This window comes from Lingula anatina, chromosome 1, assembly GCF_051362555.1.
Source record: "Lingula anatina isolate TDL-2025a chromosome 1, LinAna3.0, whole genome shotgun sequence".
Classification (NCBI taxonomy): domain Eukaryota; kingdom Metazoa; phylum Brachiopoda; class Lingulata; order Lingulida; family Lingulidae; genus Lingula; species Lingula anatina.
Genome location: NC_141767.1, coordinates 28651182 through 28663454, shown reverse-complemented (window position 1 = coordinate 28663454; position 12273 = coordinate 28651182). Strand labels below are relative to the sequence as shown.

Here is a 12273-nt window from a genome sequence, read left to right as displayed (position 1 = left end):
TGGCATTAGCACATCCAGTTGGATATGTATATATATTGTTTAATGACAAAAATAAGGTTGTTTGAAAAAGGCCAAATAAAAGTTTTAAAGGGAGCAAATTTTCAAACGTGTTGATATTTGCATTCAAGATGACTTGATATTTGTATTAAAAGCCCTAGCAAATTTCCCGTGGACTTTGAGGCCAATCATGTCAAAGCGAGTATGATCATGTAACTGCTTATTGGTGTCTTTTTCACTATTTCAAATATTTTCTGGCTTAATTGCACTCCCATCCCACTTCCCCCACCACGAAAAAAGAATAAAATTAACAAAAAGAAATAAAGTACTGAAAGTACTGCAATAATTGACCTTAACCCGGTAAATTAAATTAAATCTTAAAGTGGTTGTCACGGTGAAATATGCTACGATCGTGACCGCTTTAAACATGAGCAACTTCCCTCTGGGAGGTTCACGTTTATAACGACCTTGACCTTTTCAAGGTCAAAATGTGGGGTCTCGTGACGTCAGTTGATAACTAAGGAGTGTGATATGGATGGAGTGAAGGTGCTCTCTCCTTGAAAGAAGGGAAACAACGGAACGAGTGGGAAAACTTCTACTCTATGTGACCAGACATGTTTTAGAGGTGTCATGTTACCAGCTTGGGCGGTCGGGAGAGTGGTTGCTCGAGCCTTTGTCTCAGGAATTAATTATTCTGGTAGTGGTAACCGCGAGAACAAAAGTCTAGTTGAGGATCAGAAGCTTTCCTCTATCCAATTAAACGCAGCAGCATGTGGATACTCAAAGTCATTTTCATCAGCACAGATATTCAAGAAATATATCTTCGGTGACGACTCCTGTTTTATAGCCAGGCATCGACTTGGGGATGTTATAGGTAGGTTTGCAAGGAGATATGTAGTATCAGCGTCTTGCTGGAAATGTGTATATTTTGAGATGCACCAGCACGTGTTTGTCTGACATCTGTGTCGTCCTTTATGCGCAATATTCTAACCCAATCTGTGGCTTTTGTAACAAAAAAGTGCTCTGAAAACCTGTCTGGAATTAAAATGTTGTTAATTTCCCCCCGATTTTAGAAATGAATTCTGTCACACTGATAACCAGCTGACGAACATCGAAATTCAGGACTTCTATTTGTAGAGGCTCCAGCTGAAATGCTGGATAAAACTGGACTTGATAATTTAAAGATTGATACCAAGTGAAATTTAGTATTTCAGTAGTGTTTTTCTCTGCAGATATTTCTGTTGAATAGATAAGGGATCACTTTTATCAAAAACAGTCATCAGTAAGTCATAAGCAAAAAGTAGACCATGATGACAGATAGGATGCAACCTCAGTGCGCTGTATGGAGAAAGACATTACATTTCCATATATATGTAAATTGCGTAACAATTACAACATCAGCTAGAACATGAACATGTCAGTCTGAGTTTTAACAGAGAAAGACACATTTTGTATAATAAGATGTGCATTAAACATTAAAGACTGAAAAAAGTGGTGATTGCGAAATCACTCTTCACAGACAGCTTTATCTTTATCAGTGTAGTGGGAATAAGGTATTTGTTGTATACAAGATCTCATGTGTAGGCATGTGCTGCAGTGAGTACACTCGGCATTTAAAGTGTAAACCCAAGCTTCATCTGTCAGTGAAATCTTTCTTTGATACCTTGTAAGCATCATTTATTATTTCTGTAATACAGTATATGGAGAAAAAGTTCATACTTTTGAAGGAAGTAGATGTAACAGTGGAAAAAATTAAATTGACCTTTGGACCCTTCAGAAATAACATGCTGTACAGATATATAAAAAGCTGTAGGGATTTAAGTATACATGTACTTGCAAAGTAAAGGTAATAATTGTATTTTTTATTATATATAAAATAGTATACCCCATGATGGTCGTTATCTAGTGCTGTATATATTTATAGATCTGCAAAATATGCAGAAGCCTGTAAGACTGGTTGAAATGTACATGAACTTTGTATTATTGAAATGTACACAAAGTGAGAATTTACCCAGGTAACTTCCATACACAAACTCCTTTCAACAGCATTTGAATGGGAACAAATCATTCAATAGCAGGTCTTTGAATTTAAATAAGAAAGAATTTTAAAAGAGTTGTTTTGCCTGATTTACTTGCTTTCATGTCTACCTTACGAAGCTAGACTTCTTTAATTTCTGGAATCAACATATAAGATGCAATTAGGTCTTTTAAGTTTCCATGATATGTAAAATGTAGCATTGCTGGTTTTAATTACTTTTGCAGTATTTTATATCTTCATTAATCATCACATAGATGTCAAAGCATTAGATAATTCACATTATGTTGACAGGGAGATATAGTGTGGGAAAATACACATACACTGATAAAAAGCATAAATTATTAGTCATTCTGTAAAAACCCTTTCTCTTTTCTTTCTGCTTTACATTCATATATGTTTATATCCTAGATATTGACCAGAGTGAAATGTACTGATTTTGGTAATAACACAGTTACAATATACCTCTCACCCACTTATTATCCCTTGTACGCAGCTTGACTTTGAAAGACTTGACATTCCATTCTAATTCTCCCAAATATTGAACCATCATTGATTATGGGATAGCTCTCAATGGATGAAATAGCCAGCATAGAAGGCATTTGTCTTCTCTGTTTTGTCATTAGCAGAAGAGTGTCTAGACTGGAGGTGTGAACTATATAAAACATTATGCACTAAGTGATTAACTCTGTAGAATATGTTGTCAAATTGGACATATTTGTTTTTGTGTGATCAAGATCCATGTGGCTCTGGTAAAGAGCCAACATTATTATATCCAATGATATAATTTATACCCATATGATAAAAAGCTATCAAATGTTAAGAATAAAGAAGGAAAGATTAAATCACAACACTGTTTCTCTGCCCCTTTATCACTGGATTTCTAATTGTTAAATAGCTATGCACCCAGGTTTTTATTATTATTATTTTCAAAGCCATCATATGGCCAATTCTTGAAAATATTTGGTATGATAAATAAAATGAATTAGGATATTGCATTTAAAATAGTGAAAATGATTGCAGTAATGTATAAAATGAGACTAAAATGTCCAGATGGACTTGAAAGCTTTTTAGATGATCTCTGATCTTCTTTGGTGTTTATATAGTCTTCATAAACTCATGTCAGTGTTGACTTAAGCTGCTCTTGAACATCACCTGGGAGATAGAAAGAATTACTGGAAATTGGTGAATTTTGACATCAGATTAGTTTGGTATGTGGAGAATCCAGGCTATAATGATTTTTTTCAATGGGCAAATTCAGATAATTTGATTATTTTCCAAATCAGATGCCTGGATAACAAAGTCTGATGAGATGTTTCACAAGAACATCTTTATGTGAACAATCTGATTCTGACTTATCTTTGTTGAATGTTTTTAAATTTCTTACTTTTTTTTAAAGAAAAGATCCTTGAGGTATTGGGTTTTACAGTGCCTTCTCTGCTTCCTCCATGATGATGTCAGTTCAGCTTTTTTTTTTTACCTTAAGCATATATTACATATTTATTCATGTCATGGTATTAATAATGTATGAAGAGAACATAAGTTGTGAAGTTGCTATACATGGCTTCACATTCTCTGAGCATGAACCTGTATATTCAAGGCTGGTTTACTGTTTTTATTGTTGAACCATATGTGGAAATATTTCATATATATATATATATAAATTTAAAAGTGATTAGATTTCAAAATCTGTTAAAATTCAGTAAAATTTATAATGATTCAGGCTTACCTGACCATTTTGTATCTTATGGTAAACAAAACAGGTAATAGGAAAGTTTTAATGCATACACCAGATGAAGGTGCCTGTACTCCTATTTATACATTTCTTTATGGGCAAAGATTCAGATAGAACTTCTTGAAAGGTCAGTGAGTCTGAGTTTGTGGGATCTGCTTAATTTCACTTATAATGGTTTATGCTTTTGAGCTAATAAGTTGAGATTTGATTTGCAGATATGTACCAGTTTGCATCCTTTTTGCTTTTTTGCTTACTAAAATAAAAAAAAAACTGGCTCAAAATTGCAGAGAAAAGCCTCTTTGGATTACAATGGGCTTTGGTTAACACTGATTGTTCATATAATTGTAGGTGTGGCTGATGGTGTGGGAGGATGGCGTGCCTATGGTGTCGATCCATCCCAATTTGCACATTCCCTTATGCGCACATGTGAGCGCCTGGTCAGTGAGGGTCACTTCCGTCCCGAATCTCCAGAAGCCATTATAGCTGCAAGTTATTCAGAGCTTATGGAAAACAAAGTACCACTTTTAGGTAAAATATTATGTGGAATAACGTATGTACCTTAGTATAAAATATGCTATATTTTCTTTATGAAATTCTAATCTTTGTGAAAATGTAGCAGTGCATCTTGATGGCATTGACTAAATTTATGAGATTTGCATTTTTTTTTTCAAACGAGGTATGGGTGTTTTCTTCTTAAATCATTGAAGGAGGTGGTATATGTTTAATCATTACATAAAATGTACATCTGTGATTTGTTTTTACTGCTTTTGTTTCTATAGGATTAGAATTTATGTGTCATTTTCGATCCAAACTGAAAAAAAAATTGAAATTGTTCATTTGACCCTCACTTATTGAAGGAAATAAACATTTTTTTTGTTTTGTTTTGCTTCTTTTTCTTAGGAAGTTCAACAGCATGTGTTGTATCACTCTTCCGTGAAGAAAAGACAATCTACACAGCTAACCTTGGAGACAGTGGGTTTCTTCTTATACGTAATGGCAATGTAGTCCACAGATCTGAGGAACAAACACACTACTTCAACACACCTTTCCAGCTAGCAGTAGCTCCACCTATGCAAGAGGGTCTGGTGTTAAGTGATAGGTAAGGCATGATACTTATTAAGCATTTTACTTAAATTTTAGATTGAGATGTATAAGCGAGCATTCAGATCAAATATGGCCGACCCACTTAAAAGGTAGCCGCTTATAATCCCCTAATGGTCTCCCTGCCTCCACATGTGCCATCCCAGCAGGGGCCAAGCAATTAAACCACAGAGCAACAAGAATTAATCCGTAGAGGCAGTGAGACCACAAGGAGATTGAGCGGCTTCCTTTTATGATGGGTCAGCCATATTTAGTCCGTGGATGTTCTGTTTTGAATGCGCTCATATTGTCGCTTATGTGAATGTATACCTGTATTAACTTAAAATAAGTTTCTACGCCAGTTTGTTTTGTTATCCGTTGAACTTAATATGAAAGAACTGGCACTTTCTTACCACATTTTAGTGGATGCTGATCCCAGTGTTAAAGGCAAATTTTGGAGTATGATGTCCATCTCTTTGCAAAACGAGTGAAAAGCATCAGTGTAAAATCAATTACTTTTAGTGACATGTTATTTTTAAAACAAGGCGTCTTGAAAGGGTGAATTGGATTAAAACGTGATATAAGGACAATTATTATCCCATCATCATACATGATTGATGGAGCATCATGCTTTCAGGAGAGGTATTATTCAGGTAGGTTGTAAAAACTGAAAGTGTAGGACACATTTCTTTTTTGACCCATGGACACATGTAACTGTGCTGCAAATAATGTCCTGGATAACACTGCTACAAAGTGAAATTCTAACCTGAAGCCCTAAGGTTCTTTAAGTAAAAAGGTTGTGAAGACAAGTCACAATGGTGTGGGGGGATTTATTCACTTACAGTAGGCTTCTTTTCTGAAGGCATGGTTGCAGCTAGACTGGATCAATAGAAATACCAATAACCAAACAATAACTTACATTTAACATTGATTACGTGATTTGCGTGGGAGATTGAGGGGCTTAAGAGCTTTTCAACATCAATGAATTTCTCCTCTTCAGCTGTGGGATTTTTTGTGGTTTTATCATTATAGATATATTGTTGACAACACCTTAACCCCCTTTTTTTGTTATGCCAAACTTTTATGTTATGTCAAGGACACTGCTTTAGTGTTAACCTTGTAATATTTTTTTTAACTTTTCAATTTTTGTGGTGTATGCAGTGAACTGGGAAATTACACGCCATAAAACCGACAGTTAGGTGTTATGTTACTGTCTGACTTTGAAATAAAATGTTCTCTTTGCAACTTTCTGTCTGCAACCAGTGTCATAATTTATTTAGCCATGAGGGAAGGCGGCATTATGCAGTATACCCAGCCCATGTTTGCCAGTTTTAATTGAAATTAAAGGAATTTGGACCCGTCAGAAACTTTTTTTTTCAATTCCTGGTCATGTTGATTGTGGTTGAGCTGCGCTAGAATTAGAATGACTGTTACTTTGAACTTGATTTTAATAAAGGTTTTAATATGGAAAAGCAATTTGTTAGCATTTGAAATCTTCTACAGTCAGCTAGGTAAATTTGCTTTTATTCATTAATGGCTAATTTGTGAGCAAGTAAACCCATGCCTGTGTTCAATATACATTTGCTTTGGAAACTAATCGAACAAGTAAATGCCAGACAGATGATCTTGGCAGTCCTAGCTGAGCATCATATCAAGGTGACATTGAATGACATTATCACACCTTGAATCCAGCCAGGGCTACTGTGTTATACTATGGGAAGTGTGTATGTGTGGGTATGGGTGGGTGTGTGAGAGAGAGAGAGAGAGAGAGAGAGAGAGAGAGTAGATACTGATATCTGAAAGGGCACATAATGATTGGTGGTTGATCTATTGAATTGACAATTACATAATTATGTAGTGATGGGTTCATATATATATATATATATATATATATATATATATATATATATATATATATATATATATATATATATATATTCGGGATGGGGCTGTGGGCACATCCAGTTTTTATTTGGTTTTACTTATTAGTATGTAATATTGTATGACTTTTTGCTTTGAATAGATGAAAATGTATGAATTAGCAATATTTGTGACCTAAAAGTTATAAAAAGCAGTGAAAATGTGTTGGGGAAGAAGAGTGAATCTGAGTCATGAATGCACAGTTTTGCTCCTTTTGATGTAATGTTCTTACTATCGTGCTCATTTGTGAAATGGACAGTATGTGTTGCAAACATTAAAGCATGAATGAACTTTTCTGTGAAAAAATTTTTCTTTTAATGAGATCGGTGTTCTTGATATATAGTTTATAAAAACAATTTTTAAGTACATGATAGTGTTGAAAGAACAGCACAGGTGAATCCCCCCACTCTGATTATATGATATTTATAGTGGTCAAGTACAGGTAGCACAAGTACAAGTTCAGTTTGGTCTCTTTCACCTGTTAGATTCAGAAGCCTGTGGAATGTGCCTGATATTTACCTGCAGATACCTTAGAAGTCTCTGAAGAGAGGAAAACTGTAGAGGCACTGGCAGATGCTTCATCACCTGTTGTATGCCTGAAAAATATATTTGCTTGACATTTTGGAGAAATATTTTCTAATCAAATCCCAATTTATGTTACTGGGCTTAGAGAATACTTTCCAAATTATATCCGATCTTTATAGCAAATTGTGGATCTTGTCATTCCAGTCCAGAGTCTGCCCAGCGCACCTCCTTTAGTGTGGAAGAAGGTGACATAATCGTGGTGGGAACTGATGGGCTGTTTGACAACATGAGTGAAGGAATGATTTTAGAACATCTTAAGACACTTAAGGTAAGTGATCAACGGGCACCACAGATAATTGTACAAGGCAGATGGTAAAGGTTGGGGGTACATGTTTGGTATTTGCTGTTTGTCAGAAGTTCCGGCATAACAAATTTCTTTTCTGCATACTGTTAAGAAGCTCTTTTATATCTTAATGCACATAACCTGTGTTTCTTTGGGGCTCTTAAGTATTGTGCAATCAATATTTCATTATAACCTTCAAAGCATTTCTAGGAACTGATAAATAATAATGAATATGTCTGGTCAGCTTGAGGTTATTTAAGGAGAAGATTCTAAGATTGGTTTATTATGAACCCAGCTTTTGTCTGCATGGTCTTGCTGTTGTAGATATTGATGATGGGCAAGTCTATAATGAGAACTGTTTTCCGTGGACTTCAGTTAAACAGTTTCAAAAAGACATATTTAAAAACAATCCAAATTATCTTTACAGTAATTCTTATCACACTATCCCTAGTCAGATATACCTGTTGGTTTTGTTAAACCTATGATATCATGTAAATGACATCACTAGGGTGCTCTAATTTAATTGCTGTTGTATATTGTGTTCAAATACTATAGAGTCTATCTCATTTATGAAAAACCCAAAACTAATCAAATTTTCTCATTCATCTAATAAGTTTTAATTCATTTCAGGACCATAAACCAGAGAACATTAAACGCACAGCTAGAACTCTTGCTAAGACGGCAAGAGAACTCTCATTTGATCCTGACTACATGTCTCCCTTTGCACAGCAAGCTCAGGAACACGGAATAGAATGTAAAGGTAGGGGCTATAACTGAAAGGAATTGCATTCAGCTGATGTTTTTGGTTTAAAGTCAGGCGGTATCAGTTTTCTATCAGTCAGTTTTAGTTAATCATGGAAAGATCAAGGCAAATCTAATCATGACCACACAGCCTTAGGCAATAACTGAATTTTCTATGAAAAATGAAATGGGGGGGGGGGGGGGGGGGGGGAGGGATAAGTAACGAGATTTTTATGGAATTTATTGCACTGATATTGGCTGCAAGCCCATGAGATAAAAAAGTTTTTCCAGTATTTTTACCTATCGATTTTAAGATGATAACCTGGTTTCAGATAATGCTGTAAGGAGGATAAATTTCTGTCAATCCTTTGGATGCAAATGTCACAGGCCAGACTGAAATCCAGGAAGGTTTTTCATATGTTTGCAATCGCCCATATGCTAGATATTTCGAAAAGTTGTTCTTATCCATAAACAATATAACCAAAATGGCTTTATTACACTTTCTTAATCCGATTTGTGAATGGGTCCACATTAAGGCAGACACAAGGGACCTCCAGTTCTTTCTCTTCTTGAGCTGCTGTGCCTATGGGGTTTCACGCTATCCCTGTTCTCTTCATTTCTGCCTTGATGGCTTTATTAGGGATGTGATAATTTTTTAATGATTTTAAATAGACTTAGAGTTGGATTTCACTCTGGCGTAGGCCTGAATTTTAAACCTGTAGGCAAGATTGCGATTTCAGATATATCTAGCTTGATTTAAATTCTGCCTGGAGTTCAATCTGGCCTGTGACTGGTACACAGATTGTATCATGCGTTACTTGCCCAAGGGTGTGTGTGCTAACCGCAAGTTTTGCAAATATGAGAAAAAAAAAGGATGTAAATGGGTCCACACAAGGATGTAACTGGTACACAGAATTTGACACGAAGTAAATCAATATTTAATCTCAGTTTTGATCTGATTTTTAACTAAAATGTTATCTACCCAACATGCTAGCATTTACAAAGTTACCTGTGAACAGCTGTTGAAAATACCAAAGGTCCAACTCCTACACCTTGTTAATAGTTAGAAGAAGATTAGTTTATTTTGGCTCCCTTATGCTATTATTTATGTTTCAGCAAAGTGCCAAAAGTTAAATGTATTTCAAGACACAAATTTCTGTATGGTATACCAGCATATGGTTTAAAACATAGGTGGTGTATGATTCTGTGTATAATATGACAAAAGATATTGTTGAATTGACCATTTTCTCATCTTTCACGTCTGTTACATCGGGGCCGTAGCAATAGTCTGAAGGTTCATTGGTCCAATGAACCCTTGATTAAAAAACCGATGAAAATGTTACCGTTTTTCGGACCAATGAACCTTCGGACCAATGAACCTTCAGACTATCGAGACGCCCCCGTTACATCACTCTTAAGTTGTTTTGTTCTAGGTTATTCAAAATTTACTTCAAATTGAAATTTATTTGTAATTTGTGGATCTTTTTCTTTTCAGGAGGCAAGCCAGATGATATCACAGTAATTTTAGCCTGTGTGCAATTAGGAGACACCTTTAGCTAGCATTCATCAGTGTTGAAGAAACTGCCCAGAAAACATTAACTGCCACAGAATGGTGTCACTCCAAGAGAACTGCTTTGAAATACCACAAGGATGTGCTCAAAAAGAATCAGAAATATTCTAGTCCAGAAAAGTCTTTTCGATTTCAATGAAGAACGGAACTTTGAAACACTGGTCATGAGCACAGTTAGTAATTATGAATGGTGCACACCCATCAAGAACTAATGCTCATAGTTCTTTTTGAGCCACCTGGTACCAACAAAAAGATTATTGATTTGTTAATGGAATCGGTACAGTATTCTGTGATGATTTGTTAAACATGAAAATATGGTCTTCTGTAATACTTTCTTGAAGCATGCCATATGTTCTTGGAGAGAGTAAAAATATTGGAATTGTGTATTGATAGTCACAATTATATTGGAAGATGTATAAGAATTGATTTAAGTTATAGCATTTTGTGTTTCATTCTCTTGAAATCATTTTTGTGTCTTGATATGTTATTATTTCTTCAATTGAATAATGTCATTTCATGTGCACATTTCTTTCATTTTGAAAGAAGTTTTATATTTCATAAAATAGAATATAGATTTGTTAAGCATAGTACTTACAATCTCTCTGCTGAAATATGAGTATTAATTTATAGTTAAGAAAAACCATTAAATATATGTTGAATTACTGAAATTATATAGATGAAGTTTGTATAAATATGTAAAAAAAAAAGTAATTAAAATATACCAAACTGTTACCAATCAAAAGCTTTGCCATTTGCAGAGGACTTTTTTGAGTGGGGATCAAACAAATTAACGTAAAATCAAGCAAAATTTCACAGAATTTGGAGGAGAGGAGGACTCGGTAATCATGGCAGACTAGGGAATGCAGTGCAGTTTTCTAGTCTGCTGTATGGCGTCATGTAGTGCCATCAGTCTCATTTTAAGCTGGGATGATTCCCATTAGTTCTCTGACTTACAGGAAGTGAAATCTAGCAGGATTATCTGTGCCTATCGTAAATAGATATGATGATAACGAGCAGATTAGGGGAAGGGAGGGGGGTTAAATATCTGTTCTGTTTAACTGAGGGAGTGGGGACGCATGGAAGAAATTGTTTTAGTAGTTTTAGTATTGAAACAATTTAGTTGAAGACGAGTGATATCCTTGATTTGCAATGTTTGGTCTCCTTTGTTTGATGTGAAATGTTTAAGTTTTATCCAATGACATTTAGACTGGTATGATAAAAATAACCAAGCAGATAGCTCCTGTTAAGAGCTGTGAAAAATCCCGTCATAACACATTGCTCTAGCTTTGGTATCAGAGTTAGAAATATATATAAATATATATTTATGCTAGAGACTTATTTACTTATTTTTGATTATAGTGAACACTCACGGCACCATTCCATTCAGTTTTAATGTATACCACATAGTAAGATGTAACTTTAGCTGCCACTTCATTATTTTCCCATTGACTGTTTTACTCTGAATATTATATTTCTGGGTTAAAACTAAGGATATGAATCCAGCAAAGAATTTCATCAGCTGCAGTATGCACTGAAAGTTGCAATAATCATTTTTTGAACGAACTATCAAAGTGGAAATAACTGAGTTATGATGTTAAAAGAAACTGTTCATGCAACTTTTAAGGACATGAAATTTCATATGCACTGGAAACTTAACATTGCTGTTGGGATGAGAAATTGTTCAGAAAGACTAATATATCAAACAAAATTAATAATTGGTAATGCTAAAGTGAACAGAGGGTCATACAGTGCAACTGCCACATGATTGTATTCTTGATAAGAAACTGTGTGGAAGGTTTTGGAAATATATTCATTTTAAAAATGTAAATTTAAGTCATGAGGCAGATGAGATTTAACCAGCAGAAAATGGTTTTAAAAAAATATAATCCATGTTCTGTCTGAACATACAAGGTTTCCTATGATCATCAACCATGATCATGAATATTTAGCCAGTGATTTGTATATCTAAGTCTACCATGTATTTTGTGTCGGAAAGTTTTGTTTTGTGATTACATTATTTATCTCACTGAAATGTAGTAAGGCGGGGGTAGTCAGAGGTGTAAGAAAAATTGAAAACATTGTGTAATGTGTTGGTTTTCTTGTTTGTAACTTTTTTTCTTGTCAACAGTGTGGGGAATGAAAATGAGTGAGTGGTTATTCCCTTTTATCAGATTCTTTAAGTTATGGAATGCTCACCTTCCTATAAAAGCTTAACTCTCAAAATGTGTACAGGGAATGTTTCCCATTTTGCAAACTAGGTACATAAAGTGAATAAAAATTGTATTAAATGAATTTTTTTTTTTTGTTTTGTTGTAAATAGACTGTGC

At 34.7% G+C, this 12273-nt stretch overlaps 1 protein-coding gene across 2 annotated transcripts; it reads left to right on the top strand.

The window, feature by feature from the left end:
• Window positions 1-492: 492 nt before the first annotated feature.
• On the top strand, window positions 493-12238 carry LOC106175913 (protein phosphatase PTC7 homolog). Of its 2 annotated transcripts, XM_013558081.2 has the most exons (6): window positions 494-871; window positions 4116-4295; window positions 4668-4866; window positions 7497-7620; window positions 8266-8395; window positions 9872-12238. In XM_013558081.2, exons 1-6 carry the CDS (start codon window positions 628-630, stop codon window positions 9934-9936), a joined length of 942 nt encoding a protein of 313 aa, XP_013413535.1. In that variant the 5' UTR covers window positions 494-627; the 3' UTR covers window positions 9937-12238. The 2 variants fall into 2 exon arrangements, with proteins under 2 accessions (XP_086867699.1, XP_013413535.1); XM_087011573.1 differs by lacking the exon at window positions 4116-4295 and having other exon boundaries at window positions 493-871.
• The last annotated feature ends 35 nt before the right edge of the window (window positions 12239-12273 follow it).

Coding starts and splice junctions, on each gene's coding strand:
- LOC106175913 (XM_013558081.2), top strand. CDS start 628: ATGTTACCAGCTTGGGCGGTCGGGAGAGTGGTTGCTCGAGCCTTTGTC. Junction 4,867..7,496: donor GGTCTGGTGTTAAGTGATAG/GTAAGGCATGAT, acceptor TTGTCATTCCAG/TCCAGAGTCTGCCCAGCGCA. Junction 7,621..8,265: donor AACATCTTAAGACACTTAAG/GTAAGTGATCAA, acceptor AATTCATTTCAG/GACCATAAACCAGAGAACAT.